The 17,500-nt window shown below is 34.4% G+C and overlaps 1 protein-coding gene and 1 long non-coding RNA gene across 3 annotated transcripts in view; both read left to right on the top strand.

Moving 5' to 3' along the window:
• Positions 1–6,959: 6,959 nt before the first annotated feature.
• Positions 6,960–9,813, top strand: LOC137639685 (uncharacterized). The gene is made up of 2 exons (XM_068371933.1): positions 6,960–7,696; positions 7,823–9,813. The coding sequence occupies exon 2, from the start codon at positions 8,350–8,352 to the stop codon at positions 9,811–9,813; it is 1,464 nt and encodes a 487-aa protein (XP_068228034.1). The 5' UTR covers positions 6,960–7,696; positions 7,823–8,349.
• Positions 9,814–17,157: 7,344 nt separating this feature from the next.
• Positions 17,158–17,500, top strand: part of LOC137639162 (uncharacterized) — an 866-nt gene continuing 523 nt past the window's right edge. For both annotated transcript variants that reach the window (XR_011044247.1, XR_011044246.1), the window contains exons 1-2: positions 17,158–17,306; positions 17,474–17,500. The exon at positions 17,474–17,500 is cut by the window's right edge and continues 41 nt beyond it. This is a non-coding gene — a long non-coding RNA (uncharacterized lncRNA). The remainder of the gene's footprint in view (positions 17,307–17,473) is intronic.

Below are 17,500 nucleotides of genomic sequence, written 5' to 3'. Positions count from 1 at the left end.
TCGTTTATTCCACAAAGGAGATTCTTGTCATTAAAGTTGAAACGGTAATTCCGCTGGCGCGTCAGACCAAACGAAATGACAGCACAGGGACACTTTACATGATAACCAGGCAAATCATTTATTTCACAGCATAATTGGAATATTCAATTGTGTTTATCTCAAGGATAGCGGTGAGAATGTGTGTACTAGTTATCTTGCTCTCTTTGTTGTGCTCCATTCGAAAGTTTCTTGTAAGTTTTACACCGACCACTTTGGTGTTATGGCATCCTGTGGTTGTCACTCCTATGAAGGTTTGCTGCCCTCCTTATATATGATACACTTCTTGGGATAGGAAAGTTTCATAAGTAAATAGTGTACACAACCCGTCAAAAATGACATACATATTTAGATAGATATGCACACACAGATTTCACCCTTTCCACCCATCTCCCTCTCCTAACTACAAGGCAGTTTCGGCCATTTATGGGAGATTGTGGTGTCCCAGTGTACCTCTCAGGCAACAAGCTCTCATGGTATCCCCTATCACCATGGTACGACTATTTCTTCTCTCAATTTTACCCGAGGGATGAGGAGAGACCGAGTAGTCATAAATCTGGAAATGAGGCTGAGCGTGACCGAAGATATTCAAGACTGCAATCTTGATCCTCAAATACATTAATTATTCTACCTTGACGGTGTGTGTTCTAGACGTCACATATAACAAATTCTAAATTGTCACGTATCTGATAATAATGTCCTTGTTAGTTAATTATCATTTGACCTTATAATCTTAACTTGAAGATGCATCTTGCATAACAAACAACCAATATAAGAAAACAGGATTCTACTCGCTAGGATTAACCGATACATTTATCTGTTATACTTCGAATAAAAAGAACGAAGACTTCAAACAATTTCAATATCTTTTTCCCATTCCTTTAATAGTAAGGCGAGATATAATTTTATTTTAACTAATATTTCTTAATACGAAAAATAACTTTATTAACCGATTGATGCCAGACAAAGATTAATTTCGCTGACATTTGCGTTCCGGACTCTAGTGGGAATCGTATCCCGGGTGATGGTCGACAATAATGCTCAATAACAATGATTCATAAACTGCTTTATCTACGATTTTTTATTTTTTTCGGTTACGACAGTAATTCAATGGACAAGCTTCATGGCTATTTTCATCAAAATGAGCTTTAAATAAATCCCTAGTACGCGTTTACGATGACTTATATATAAAAAACAAACAAAAGGAATATAGTTAAGAAAATAAAGAAAAAACAACAGCAATTACAAAAATGAAACGACCGTAACGATAATAGTTTAACACTCACCATCAGCCGGAGAAAGCGATGGCTGTCCACCAGATGGAGACTCAAGACACCCCACTTGTTTCAAGACTGCTTTCCCGAGAGGCACGTTTAGTATTTTGGCAATCGGACAGTTTAGTTACAGTATTGATGATCCCCAACTATCGTGAATTATTTCAATATTCAACCAACTCTTGCAGATTATCAGATGAGAAAAATATTAATGGATATATACCCGTTATTCCGAAAATGGTGGAAGACTTAAATTTATTGATCCTAAATTAAATAATAATTATCCCAACTAAAACCCCAATAATTCAAGAAATTTTTGTACGCAACTGAATTTCATTTTACTATTTCAATCGATAGGATATAACATCACCTCCCAAAATTGCTCATAACCCTTAAATTTCTAAACCTATAACGAAATTGCCAGATCCACGTTAGATGAAACACTGCCCGTGCAAATTAAGTTTGGTTATCCAAGCCTCAACCGTTTAGCAAACTGTCTTGAACCACTATTCCTCACTAACACCTTGGACCATGTTTTATTGGTCGGCGCTAACGCAAACAACTATAACTCCCTATAAGAAATTCGGTTATCAAAGATCAAACGTTGTTTTCCACCCCTCTACTTTCCACCTTTAAGCTGCCCATCTTTATCTTGTTTTCCAACCTTTCTCATAACACTGTAACTTAGGCTCCCCTCCCCCCTCCACCAAACTTGTAAATTCGAGTGAAATGACCTCCCTGCTCAAGTATATTGTCCTATTTTCATAAATGCAACCCAATCAAATCCCACTGATTAGTCGAGGCTCACAATATACACGCACGAACACTAGAACCAAAGAGGACTGCAGCAGTACAACTGGTAATCAATGTTCTACCAGAGAAGGTTAAACCTCATCCCTTTGTTCTACCGAAGACGGATAGGATCATAGGATCTGCCAGCCTGCCCAACGACTGCTCTCCAACGACTGTCCACTTCCCTTGTTACAGAGAAAATTTAGGCTCCACGTCTGATTACAAAAGACTCTATGAAACGATGAACTCTTTGAAGCGTGATAATACTGAAGAGAATAAATGGCATTACACAATTATTCGTAACTCGCAGCCGGATGTTCCTGATCAGCAAAAATACAAATGTTTTTTTCTCTCATGATCTTATTAAGGCCCAGTACAGACTATGATTCATGATGCGCTCAGTATTGAATGGATGCGTTGAAAAATGACTCTTTGAACACGAGACCGTACCACCAACGTGTTGATGGGCCGCGGCCGGCTGGATTTTTGCTGCACAGTCTGCACTCTTCTGCAGTGCTGCTCACTGCTCAGTGTTGCGTCAGTGTTCAGAGTGGAATTATATTCGCTCAGCTCTCCGGCGCCAATGGCTTTTAACTGTTTTCTATTAAGTGCACAACGACCAGCTCTTCATTTTATTTTAATTCTAATTTCAATCATAACAATAGTAATATTTTAAAATATAATGATTTTACTGATTTTAATTATATCAATTTTATTAATTTTGATAATAACAACAGTAGGCTCTCCTGGTACAAAGCATCGGCACACCTCTTTCTAACAGAACACGTAACATCTGGCAACAAAAAGTTACTTTTCCAGGCAATTAATTTTCTCTCTCTCTCTCTCTCTCTCTCTCTCTCTCTCTCTCTCTCTCTCTCTCTCTCTCTCTCTCTCTCTCGCTCACATACACACACAACCACACACATACACACACAACCACACACACACACACACAACCACACACACACACACACACATATATATATATATATATATATATATATATATATATATATATATATATATATATATATATATATATATATATATATATATATATATAGGTAATGAATAAACTAAAAACATCGCAATGTGTTCATAATTATATATCTACTGTATAATCTATCTTAGGTCTGCCTCTGATTTCACCACACTCTTCTCCAATGAAGACAAATTAGATCTGGACTGGAGATAAGCCATAGACGTATCAGGCACACCCAAGCTAACTTCAGTCCAAAACCAATCAATTCAAATATTACCTCCAGCTCTAGACCATTGCGCGCCTTCAGCATAGACTAACCGTTAAAAACTAAAGGAACAGGAAAAGTAATCATTTTGATAACATGATATAAAGGCTAACTTTCTTTTTGTGCGGGTTTTGTTCCCTCGTTTATTTCCATTGTGACTATCATTAACTTCCTTACGTGTGAGGTCGAAAATAGCTTTCTCTGGAAATAAAAAAAAAATAAAATTAACGTTATATGGATTAATTTTTATATATTTAGATGCAAAACGTACAAAATTGGTAATTTTTTTAAAATAAAAAGTATGATTATTTCTCAAAATTTCTATTTCATATATATTTTTTTCTCAGCGTCTTATATATGCATAGCTCAAATTAAAAAAATTACAAAAAGTTACTTTCGTAAGCGCCACTGGGACCCTTGTATTAAGGCAGCTAGCACGCGAAAACAAGTGAGAAGTGTTGCAGTACAGTTTGGCCGCTAGTAAGTTGTTTCAATACCACTAATGCTTCACGACGCTGATACATGAATCATAGTCTGTACTAGGCTTAAAAGGTAGATGAATGCAATGCGAGTTAATGCAAAGGAAAATGAAATTAATTCTGTTCTTCTCTGTTAACATTTTTTTTAATAGTATTAATTATATATTTGTGATAACAAAACTTAATTATCTTACCAATTCAGGATTTTCTCTTATTGTTCCAAAAACTTATGATATTGTTGGAAAATGTAACTGAATGTAATCATAGAATATATATCTAAATAGGAATAGTTGGGAAGGGGACAAAATTCAACATTAAAAGGCTTATTTGACTGGAATCTGCAACTTATGGCAGCTGGGTTATCTGAGATACCAGGCAAATAGGATTCACTAATACCATTCAACAAGGCTTCTCAGATTTCAGGCTATAACATAGCTTATGGAGGGAGTGATATTAAGGAAACGACCTTTCTAAGGAAGATGATGAAGCTTTCACTCAGGCAAATAATATTCCAAAATCCATGATTTGAAGAAAGCTATAAGATTTTAGCAAGGAACGTTTACATAAGATTGAGAGATTATTTAAAAGGAAAGTTAAGTACTGCAGTTGTATCTCACTCTTATGTTTGAGGAATGTAGATCATGTGATCCAAGTTGCCACTAACTACTGTATGACCCCAAAAACAGAATCAGTTACTCAAGACGGTTAGCCAGATTATCTATAAATTATAAAATAACGTGAAAGAATTAACCAACTAATTTTGGTTATATAAATATTAGTTTTGAGTTCATTGGAAAATTTTCAATCAGCGGTTTCTGTCAATAACTCCCATCTTATTCTCTTTTAGTTTCTACGAAAAAAAAAAAACTTTAACTATGTAGATTTGTCTTTATATGGAGAAGGGAGCAATGATAGTGCTATTAACGTTTAAAAGCATTGGTCGATCTGGCAAAGACATTTAAAGAATGAAAAAATCAGCATCTGAGCCTAACAACTACAGTAACTAGTTCAAATGGAATATGCTTTCCAACAGATCTTTCGCAAACGTGGATTTTTGCAATCTCAATAAAACATCGCAAGTGTAAATATTCGGATTTTTATCAGACCATCAAAGTTATCCGATTTTTAGAATGGACATCAATGAGTAAGAAGACGTAGAATTTTTTTTTTTAGAAGCGAAAGCTGAGCATTAGACCTCGCCAAAAAGGTTAAGGAATTTGAGAACATCAAAACAAAAATTGACACATCTGAATGTTTTATGCTAGAAGCCAGTACCTAGCTAAACAGTTTCAGGAATTTGTAAAAATCACAACAAAGGACCACATTTGAATAAGTGATCGAACATGTTAACAGAAATGTCATAAAAAGTGTCTCTGAAATTCATGATCTTTCTTCTTCAAGGTAAATATTCGTTGCAATTGCAGTGCCAGATTACGTAAACATTCCTGTCATGCTTTCTATAATGAAATCATATGAATTGTTGATGTAGGGTTTTTATTTAAAATTTTATTTTTCATCACGTTGCGGAAGCTTCGTATATAATTATGGTTTGATAATGCGTCGCATTTTTAAAATGAAGAAGTTCCTGTCAAAAATATATTCTAGTGTGTGTAAGTTCCGTTTTTATTCTACATTTGCAATACTCTTAACCTAGGTTTAAAGACCACTCATGAATGGCAGAGGCAAAGGACAGTGACATTGCCTTAGCAAGCAGGCAGTGCCCTAGAGACTGACCATATATTCATATGATCAACGCATAAGCCCATTCTTCACCCAAGCTAGGAACATGGAGGGCCAGGCAATGGCTGCTGATGACTCAATAGGTAGACCTACAGGCCCCCTCAAACACTCCATCTTTAGCTCACAAGGATGGTGAGATGGCTGCCACTAAAGGAACTAACGAGTTTGAGCGGGACTCGAACCCCTGTCTGGTGATCATCAGGCAGGGATGTTACCAGTAGGATTAAAGGATTGTCCGGATTTTAAAAGGTATATAATCGCACAGCAATATTGTTAAAAGTTAATAAAACAAATACAAAATGAAAACGTAACAACGTAGAAATAAAATATTTCCACAGAACTGAAGCTAAAGTATATCGATAGTATTTATGAAACATAATGGAAGGTTTTTTTCCTCATTAATTAGATAACGGAATTTACTTGATAAAAACATAATACAGAAGTACACGTTTACAGCACAATAAAAAATGGAAGCGTGAGAGTTTTTTATTATCATTTATTCAAAGGAATTTATAATCAACATGACATGGCAAGCAAAAATAGTTTCCTAACAACATTCTAGCTGTTATTGCACATAATAGTAACTATAGACTGGATGGAATCATTTAACAAATATTTTCAAGCCATCGTTCTCTCCTTATAAAAAAACTATATTTTATGGCCGAAGGGTAAATAACAGTTCATGTCAAAAGGGTAGCAATAAGGTAAATTGCTAGTGTATGTATATGTATTTATTTAATGTGTATCCATACGCCCGTATGCTTCATTGGATTTCGAAGTCTGCGCTGAAGCAAATATAATGCAGCAATAAAAAAGAAAAAAAAAATGGCATCCTGGATGACATATTAAACATCACTGTCAAAATCTCCTTGTTTTGGACCCTCTTCTGACGACAAGCAATTATTCAAAATATGTAATTTTTGCCTAATCATCTGTTTATAGATTTGGCAATAGACAAGCAGAGAACTAATCAGCGCGTCGAGTTTTCCAATCCATCAAGATTTATAGTCCTCTTTCATTTAGTTTTAAAAGTGAATAAAATTGGAAATTTTAATCTTGTATTGAATTTATCTTATCCTCACAAAAGGTTCAATAAATCCATATAAATTTTTATTCATTATTTCTATGATAAGTAATTGTTTGGAAAATTGTTTGTCCTCTTCCCATTGACACAGGCTTTTGATGTTTTACTGACTATAAATGCATTCGTATACATTGGTTTTTTATACCTTGATTTCTCTTATGAAAGTCATATATACAGCATATATATATATATATATATATATATATATATATATATATATATATATATATATATATATATATATATATATATATATATAGTAATTATTTACAACCACACGCTCTCCATTTACTCCAAAAAACGGAAATTAGTATTTCTTACGTTTGTTTATTAGTATATTTATATATGTATTTATTGAAGTAAGGAGGACTTTTCTCTTAAACTATTAAAATAACTAGTTAAATTACATTTATATGCTTGGTACCATCTAAGTCCTGCTTGCTTACTACGAGCTAAGTAATTAGCTAACAAGCCTGCTAATCACGCCATTTTCTCTTTACTTGGGAGGTTCATGGATATACCCAAGTCAGTCTGGCCTAGCATACCATACCGTCCATATCTTCACTGGCAGTATTTCGGCACGAAGATTTGAGCTGCTAGATTTGTGCTACAAGATTTTCATACCATTGAATTTGTGCTGTGCTGCTATTTTATTGAACCATGTTTGGATTACGAGATTCAAGTGTTTCTACATTCCCGAAGTTATTTAACATGAACTAACTTCCTTTAATTTGGACTCTGAGCTCCCTTCGACATGAAACTTTAAACTTCGAGGGCATTCGACTCGTCTCATAGCTTGCATGGATAAAGGTGAGAACCAAGCATTGTTAGGGGTTTCTAAATGTTTAATGGTAATCATTATCCGTTGCCTTAAGCCTTCAAAGCACCAATATAAAAATAAATTCCTTCCTCTGATAGATATATATATTGTGTACTATTAAACTAATTGTGATATTTGTACAATACTTTCGCTTAGGTATAATTGGTGAAGCTAGGTCGTCCTGGGTTATCATCCTGCGTTCATCTTTCTTATTTATATTATTGGTAAGACTTTATATTAGATTTAATTCGAAGTGTGAATGTTATATTGAATACATTATGCAAAATTATATTATTTATATTTATAGCTTCAGGACAGTGTTTGATGTCGGAATGTATTTCATTTTCCAGGATATCATTTATCCATATGTTTAATTGAAGTGGCTTAGTCCGAGGATAAATTCCCTGTTTCTTACATTGGCGAGCACTTCCAACATTATCGGTAATGGCTTATTAGGTTTATATAGATCATATATGCAATTTACGATTTATTCATATATACGTTGTTCAAATTGAATTTATATAATTTCCTTTCTTTTATTATATTTTGATATATTTGTTTTTGTTGTTTATACAGGTGAGGTTGGAAAAGCTGAAAGTAGTTTGGAAATTACCCCTAGATATAACCACCTTCAAGCATTCGGAATAGACCATTTATAGCATTTTTAATTTTCTGAAATGTTTATAATAAATTTGGTGAATTGTTTTGAAGAGTTTTTCTAACTACCATTGTAGAATGTTCAAATTTCAGCTTATGGCGCCCAACGTGGGGCTTTGATGGAGACTGCCGAATTTGCCGGAGTAAATTTCTTGTGTTTAAGGGTTGCTCAGAGTCCAATAATTATTTTTCTTTTCTAGCTCGTTATATTTTGTTAATTATGAATAAGTTACAGGTATTTGTAGGTCAGCGGAAGACTATTAGGAAAAAGGTCACTGAATGTTTTAATAATGTTAATAATTATGATTCCTTTAATCCTTCTGAGCGTTTGTCTGAGAGAGGTATTCTCTTAAACTATAAGGAAAAGTTGTCTGATCTTGATAGTAAGATTCTAGCTGAGAAATTCTTTAATAGAGAAACTGTTGTCGAGGCTGATTTGGAAACTGAATTAAATTCATGTCAAGATTATTTGGATAAAATTGAAAGGTTATTGCCCTTGCTTGATGTTTCTGCAAATCCTTGTTCTAATGTAACTGATACTGCTAGAAGCTTGCTTAAGCAGCCCACAGCTCCTCTTCCAAAATTTAGTAGTAGAGAAGGGGAAGATTTTTTAAGGTTCATAACCGAGTTTGAAAACACAACCAGTGCATTTAGTTATCCAGATAGGGATTTGTTGCTTTTACTAAAACAGCAAATAGATGGTAGGGCTAAGTATTTGTTGTATAGCTTAGAAGCTGACAAGCAATCTTATAAAGATGCCAAAGAGTTGTTGGTTTCAGCTTTTGCTTCTAAAGAAGCTAGAATAAATTCTACCATCCAGAAATTGTTGAATCTTAAGCTTGGAGAGAAGGATGATCCTTTCATATATATCTCAAATCTGAGAACTATTTGTGAGGCTGTTAGGACATTAAAAATTGATGCTAATGAGTTTACAAGGTTTTTTGCTTGGCGTGGTATTAATGATAATTTCAAGAGTCACTTGGTTCAAATCACCACGAAAACTCACCCCTCTTTGGATGATATTCTCGATAATTTTTTTAATGCTAGTGAGAGGTACGAAAGTACTAAAGGTAAAACTCCTCAAGAGATTAAGTTTAGAAATAAGTTCAGAAATACTCCTGTTAAAGACAGTACTGATAGTTTGGCCATTAAAACTAAAGTAATGGAAAGTAAATCTTCTGTACCAAACTGTCTCCTTTGTAGTAGAAGTGATAGTAAGGAAACTAATCATTATGTTAATAAATGTCAGAAATTCTCTACGCCTGCAGAAAAAGTTCACATAATTGAGTCTTTCGGAGGTTGTGTAAAATGTGGAATGTTAAACCATATGTCTAGCGAGTGTAGGTTTAGGTTTAAAAAGCGTTGCATAAATTGTAATGGTTATCACATGAGTTACCTTTGTGTGTCAGAATCTGCAAGGGATGGATCATCTCGGACTAATAAACTTAATTCTAATGCCAAACAGGAGGCTAGCAGTGGAGTTGCTGTAACACACCAGTACTCGACGAATTCCATATTGCCCACATTTACTTTTTCTCTTGAGGGCAATGATAGTGTCTATAGGGGTTTGAAGGACAGCGGTTCTCAGAGTACATTTGTGTCTGCTAGATTAGCAAATTCATGTAAGTTTAAAATTGTTCATTCAAACATTGAGCTCACGGTCAAGGGTTTTAACCCTGGATAGGTACGGTGGGTCGTTTGCGACCCCGAGCGTCAAAAAAAAACAGGTTTTTCTCACGTGACTCACCCCTGTGACTGAATTTGTGGGTGATCGACCTGCAGGAGGTGTCTCCCCTACACGCTCTAGTAGTGTCCAGATGTGCATTGCTGTAGCTGTACTCCTTCCCCGATTTCTGAGACGCGTCGGGGTCGTTCGCGTCCGAGTTTACCCTTCTGAGGTAGTTTGCATAATTATCAAAGTTATTACGTATTATGAAATTGTCGTAGAATGGTGCAACTTGTATAGGTTATCAGTTGTGGAAAGTCTTGGTGGATTGTTTGGCTACCATGTGCATGTATTTTTTTTTAGTTAAAATGTCGTTCATCACCACGAGGACCATTTTACCGCGAGTGCCCCTTTTTCATTTTTTTTCATTTTTTTGCCAAGTCATTTTTCCGTAAGATATTGCCAAATAGTGTCGTAAAACTTTTGCTTGTTTAGTGTTGGAAAGTGTGTCTAGATGATCTGGCTACCCATGCATGACTTTGTTTTTGTCAGATACGACGTAGTTATTGGTATATTGGGTATTTAACTGCGGTTACCAATTTCTGTTTTTTTTTCAATATTTGTAAAAATTACTACGTAGTAAGGAATTGCCGTATATTATTCATTTTTTTTTCATGTTTATGTATTAGAAAGTGTGCCTTGATGGTTGGGCTAACACGTGCATGTCTTTTTTTTTATCTGAGATGTCGTATATTAGAATGTCGGACATTTTACCGCGAGTGTCCCTTTTTAATTTTTTTTAATTTTTTTGCCAAGTCATTTTTCCGTAAGATATTGCGAAATAGTGTCGTAAAACTTTTGCTTTTTTAATGTTGGAAAGTGTGACTAGATGATCTGGCTACCCATGCGTGATTTTGTTTTTGTCAGATACGACGTAGTTATTGGTATATTGGGTATTTAACTGCGGTTGCCAATTTCTGTTTTTTTTCAATATTTGTAAAAATTTACTACGTAGTAAGGAATTGCCGTATATTATTGATTTTTTTTTCATGTTTATGTGTTAGAAAGTGTGCCTTGATGGTTGGGCTAACACGTGCATGTCTTTTTTTTTATCTGAGATGCCGTATATTAGAATGTTGGGCATTTTTCCGCGAGTACCCCTTTTTATTTGTTTTGCATTTTTTTGCTTAGTCATGTTACCGTAAGGAATTGGCAAGTAGTGTCGCAAAACTTATATTTTTATAGTGTTGGAAAGTGTTTCTAGATGATCTGGCAACCCATGCCTATTTTTTTTTAGCCAGATATGGCGTATATATAAGTATGTGTTCGATTTTCCTGTGATTGCCATTTTTTCGTTTTTTCCCATTTCTTTCAAAATTACTACGTACTAAGGAACTATCACAGAGTAATATTTCATTTATATGTTTATTTGTCGGAAAATATGCCTTGATGGTTTGCCTAGCACGTGGCTGAAATTTTTTTTTCTGAAATGCCGTATATTAGAATGGCCATTTTTCCACGAGTGCCCCTTTTTATTTGTTTTGCATTTTTTTGCTTAGTCATGTTACCGTAAGGAATTGGCAAGTAGTGTCGCAAAACTTATATTTTTATAGTGTTGGAAAGTGTTTCTAGATGATCTGGCTACCCATGCCTATCTTTTTTTTAGCCAGATATGGCGTATATATAGGTATGTGTTCGATTTTGCGGTGATTGCCATTTTTTCGTTTTTTCCCAATTCTTTCAAAATTACTACGTACTAAGGAACTATCACAGAGTAATGATTCCTCTAGATGTTTATTTGTCGGAAAATTTTGTTTACTTTTTTTTTTATTGAATATCATCAAATTTTTTTAGCTAAAATATTGTTTTACATTTTTTTTTTCGATTTTATTTCCCTTCAAAAAAAATTTTTTGGGTCAGAATTTTAATTTTATAGTCGTAAATTATCGACAATTATCCAGCAACCCACCATACAATTTTTATGCATATCCAATAATAATTAGATTAGTAAATAACACCTTGAAATTGACATACCCTTCCTACATTTCAAGTGGCAGATTAGGGAGTCTGAGTCAGTGTGGTTGGCGGCCATTTTGTGGACATATCCGAAGCGTAAGCTGCCCTATCTATATATATTCTTGTTCCCTATAGAATTTGTGATATTTTGGTATATTTTTACCTGCATAAATATCATATTATATATTAAATATATGTATTTTTTTACGAAATTTCCAAGTACTCAAAAAATTACCTTTAGATATGGCCCCTGATATAAATGTAATTTACAAAATAATGAAGATTTTTTTACATATTTCTATTTTAGGATAACATATGTTTATTCCCTAAAAAAAATTAGCCACTTCCTATTTCATTTGGGTACCCAAAAAAATTCATGAAATTTGGACAATTTTTTTTGGCCAAAAAAAGTTACCCTTTTTTTCTCATTTCAGATCTTCACTTCCATGGGTCTGACTTCATCCAAAATACATCAAGATGTGTCCTAAACATTCAAGAATCAATTCCTAAAAGGATTTGTGTATATATGTATAAACTTTTTTTTTATGAATTTTTATGTCAGGTCTTTTTTTTTTTCTACTTAATTTTTTAAAATATTTATAATAAATAGTTTTTCTGCAGATGAGTAGTATTTATCTTTACAGTTGTTTTAAGCATTCATTGAAGTTTTTTTTGGCAAAAGAAAAAAGGAGGTTACTGCAAAAACTGATTTTTCAAGAATTTTTTTTGGCGTCGGGGTCGTTCGCGTCCGAGTATACCCTTAAAGGGGTGTCCGAGGACCGTACCTATCCAGGGTTAATGAGAGTAAAAGGTACTGTACTAAAGTTATTAAGATGCCTCTTAGGATTGGAGATTCAGTGGAGCATATTTTGGCAATTGTGGTTCCGGAGATAAGCATTAATTTGGAGTTACCCTTTCTTGGTGAACTTGTTGAAGCTGTGCACAGTAAAGGGTTAGTTCTTGCTGATAAATTGTTGAATAGTAATTTGAGGAAAATTGATAATGTGCATCTTTTGCTGGGCACAGATTCTTTCAGTTGCTTAACGGGAAACGAGATAGTGATTGGTAATGCGAGTCCCTCTGTGTACATTGAATCTAAGGTAGGAATAATGCTCACTGGTAATATTGAAGCTTTGCTTGCCAATTTCAGAGGTACAGATGGGGGATTGGGAGCTTGTTTATCAGTAAGTAAGGAAGCTAATTGTTCTAATATCCATGTTTATAGCAATTCATTTTTTCTTAGCAATAATGTTGATATTTTGGAAGAGAATTGCCTATCAGGGTTTACTACTAATACATTTTTTTCAGTCCTTAATGATAAGGGTGATATTTTGGAGGGACAATTGCAGCGTGCCACTGATCAAATTCTCGAATCTGAGTGCAAATATTTCTTGAATTATGATCAAACGAATTATTGTGAAACTAATACAGACCTTGACGAAAAGTTAACTGAATTTACTTTAAAACAGATTAGTAGAAGATCTGACGGAAGGATAGAAGTTCCTTTGTCATGGAATACCAAAGTGTCTCATTTACTTTCTAAAAATGAGGTGTTATCTAAGCTCATACTTAAGTCAAACCTTAAGAAGCTCAGGAAGAATGAAGGTCATTTACAATTAGTTGATCAAACTTTTAAAGAGCAGATTAAGTTGGGTATCATTGAGCCAATATATGATTTAGAGGTTTACAAGGCTGAACATCCCTACTTCTCTTTTTTGCCTCATATGCCTATTTTTAAGCTAGACAGAGAGTCGACTAAATGTAGGGTAGTGTTTTTGTCTAATCTCAAGGAATCTTCTAAAAGCACATCTTTATCACATAACCAGTGTATGTTTTCAGGACCTATTTTGAATCAGAAATTGTCATCATCTTTCCTTAATTTACGGTTTGATAATTATTTGTTAGTTTTTGATTTGCAGAAGGCGTTTAATATGCTTGCTTTAAGTGAAGCTGACCAAGCTAGATTACTGTTTTATTGGTACAAGAATGTTAGTAAGGGAGATTTTTCCTTGGTTGCATTTAAGAATGTTAGGCTTCCGTTTGGATTAAGATGCAGCCCATTTTTACTTATGATATCTCTGTATTACATATTAGTTGCACAAGCATCTGACCAGTCAATGTTGTCTGAATTGAAGCATTCAATATATTCACTTATATATATGGATAATGGAGCTGTCACTTTCAATGATTCAGAGAGTTTACATTGGGCTTATAAACAGATTCCATGTATTTTTGAGCCATACAATTTTAAGGTTCAACAGATTGTCACTAATGATAGGGATTTACAGGATGTAATTGATGCAGAGAATAGAGTAGTCACTCCTGAAATAAATAAACTGTTCGGTCTAACATGGGATAGGTACTCTGATGAGATATTTACAAAGCCCATTAATCTAAATGCTGAAGCTAAGACTAAAAGGTCCATATTGCAAACTATTGCTTCCCAGTTCGATATCTTTGGATTTAATATGCCATTATTTAACAGGTGTAGATTATTTATGCATAAATTACAGTGTCGAAAGAAACTTGGATGGGATCAAATACTATCTCAGGAGTTGCAGAAGGAATGGCAAAATATTTCAAAGCAGTGTAACAGAGCAGCACCTTTACGTATTTCTAGATCTGTTGGTCCTCGTAATGGTGAATATAGTATTTTAGTGTTTACAGATGCCAGTCGTGATATATATGGATGTGTCCTTTATTTGCTTCATAATGAGTCTAATAAGCTTAGCTTCGTTCATGCCAAAAATAGGCTAGTTAATAAACAGCTAGATGGCAAGTCGATACCAGCCCTTGAGTTAAATGCAATAAGTTTAGGAGTAGAATGTGCTATGGAAATTTTCAATGACTTATCTGGGTCACATTGCATGAAGCCTCTACAGATTGTGAATATAACTTTATATACAGATTCCATTTGTGCTTTACATTGGCTTAATGCATCTTCATCTAAACTAGATAAAATGAATAAACACACAACATTTGTTCGCAACAGGATTCATAATATTCAGAGAAAGTGTGAAATGTTTCCTGTCACTTTTAAATTTGTTTCTGGTAAGGCAAATCCTGCAGATTTGGTGACAAGATGTGTGTCGTATAATCAGCTCATGAATTCAAATTATTTTTCAGGACCTAGTTTGGATGAAGCCAATATTCCAGAGCTATCAGTCACAATACCAGCATTTGAAATTGGTGAAGAGAGCAATTGTTCCCATGGTCTTTCTGTGCTTTTGTCCAGTGCGGAGCCTCTCATTGATATTAACAGGTTTTCCAGTTTTAGGAGACTAGTGCTAGTATATCGGAGAGTTTTGATGTGTGTCCAGAAATGGAAAGTTAGAGCAGGGTTGAAGTGTGATAATGACGATTTTAGTACTCCCTACTTTGTTCAAGCCCTTAGTTTATTGATATCTTTTGAGCAGAAGAAATATTTTTCTGAAGTTTTTGAATATTTCAGTCAAGTTAATGTGCCTATTAAAGACATTCCTTCTATTGTGACAAAGTTTAACATATTTTTTGATGAGCAAGGTTTGCTTAGAGTAAGAAGTAAATTTAAGAAGTGGTATTTAAACAAAGATAACAAGTTTCCCATTCTACTGCCTAATGATAGTTATCTCACAAGACTTATTATAATGAATGCTCATGATAAATTACTTCATTCTGGTAGTTATGCCGTATTGACCGAATTAAGAAGAAATTATTTCATACCCAAACATTTTTCTACTGTTAAGAAAGCTTTGAAGCAGTGTGTTCATTGCCGTCGGTTCAATAGTCGTAGCATTAAACTTAATCAGAATTCCTATAGAGATTTCCGTTGTAATCCACCTAATGTACCTTTTGCCAATATATTTATAGATTATCTTGGTCCATTTTCAGTTAAAGTTAGTGGTGGGACACATAAAGTATGGTTATTATGTTTGACTTGTACTTGGTCTAGAGCAATTAATATGAAGATAGTTAAAAGTTTAAATGTAAGTGAATTTTTAAGAGCTTTTCAGATGCATTGTTTGGAGTATGGGATCCCTCAGTTGTGCATTAGTGATCAGGGATCGCAGCTTGTAGCCGGAGCTAATATTATTACATCGTTTATCAGGGATCCAGAAACTTTACTTTATTTTGAAGAAAATAATGTTGCCCCTCTTTCCTTTCAACAATATTCCAAAGGTGCTAGTCAGTTGGGATCTATGGTTGAGGTGTGCGTTAAAATGGTAAAAAGGTTAATTTTTGGAGCAATAAACAATAACATTTTATCCTATTCGGATTTTGAATTTTTAGTATGTAATGTGATCCATCTCGCTAATAGACGTCCCATAGCTTTTAAGGAATTTGTTAGAAATGATAGTGAAGATTCTCTTCCTGAACCAATCACCCCTGAACATTTGATCAGAGGGTATGAGCTGTCTTCCTTAAATTTGATTCCTGAATTGCAGAGCATTCCACAGGATCCAGATTTTGATTCCAGAGACATAGAGAGGAGTTACCAGGGGTTGTGCAAGGTTAAAGAAAATCTTAATAATATTTATCATAATGAGTTTTTAGGTAATTTATTATATCAAGCTATTGACCGAAAGGACAGGTATCGTCCGGTTAATCACGCATTGATAAAGCCAGGAGATGTAGTTCTTGTGAAGGAGGAACATACTAAAAGGAGTAATTATCCCCTAGGATTAGTTCGCGAAGTTGTAAGTAATGATTTGGGAGAGGTGACACTAGTAACTGTACTGAAAGGGAAAACTAGAAAGATTAGTAAGTTACATGCAAGTCAAATAATTCCTTTCCTTGAGATTAATACTACTGATGATGTAGTTTGTAATACTGATAATAAGAATGTTCCTGGTGCTGATAGAAAGAAAATTTCCTCGCGGCCTAAAAGAAAAGCTGCTACGGTAAGTGAGGAAAGAACAAGAAAAATGTTGCTCTAATTTCATATGTTCATTTACAGCGATGAAGATTTTTTACCTTGGAAAAATCTTCATCCTCTTCCGTGGACTAAACGGAAATTAGTATTTCTTACGTTTGTTTATTAGTATATTTATATATGTATTTATTGAAGTAAGGAGGACTTTTCTCTTAAACTATTAAAATAACTAGTTAAATTACATTTATATGCTTGGTACCATCTAAGTCCTGCTTGCTTACTACGAGCTAAGTAATTAGCTAACAAGCCTGCTAATCACGCCATTTTCTCTTTACTTGGGAGGTTCATGGATATACCCAAGTCAGTCTGGCCTAGCATACCATACCGTCCATATCTTCACTGGCAGTATTTCGGCACGAAGATTTGAGCTGCTAGATTTGTGCTAAGATTTTCATACCATTGAATTTGTGCTGTGCTGCTATTTTATTGAACCATGTTTGGATTACGAGATTCAAGTGTTTCTACATTCCCGAAGTTATTTAACATGAACTAACTTCCTTTAATTTGGACTCTGAGCTCCCTTCGACATGAAACTTTAAACTTCGAGGGCATTCGACTCGTCTCATAGCTTGCATGGATAAAGGTGAGAACCAAGCATTGTTAGGGGTTTCTAAATGTTTAATGGTAATCATTATCCGTTGCCTTAAGCCTTCAAAGCACCAATATAAAAATAAATTCCTTCCTCTGATAGATATATATAATTGTGTACTATTAAACTAATTGTGATATTTGTACAATACTTTCGCTTAGGTATAATTGGTGAAGCTAGGTCGTCCT

The sequence above is a fragment of the Palaemon carinicauda genome, chromosome 4, assembly GCF_036898095.1.
Source record: "Palaemon carinicauda isolate YSFRI2023 chromosome 4, ASM3689809v2, whole genome shotgun sequence".
In the NCBI taxonomy this organism is placed as follows: Eukaryota; Metazoa; Arthropoda; class Malacostraca; order Decapoda; family Palaemonidae; genus Palaemon; species Palaemon carinicauda.
This window is presented reverse-complemented; position numbering and strand designations above follow the sequence as displayed.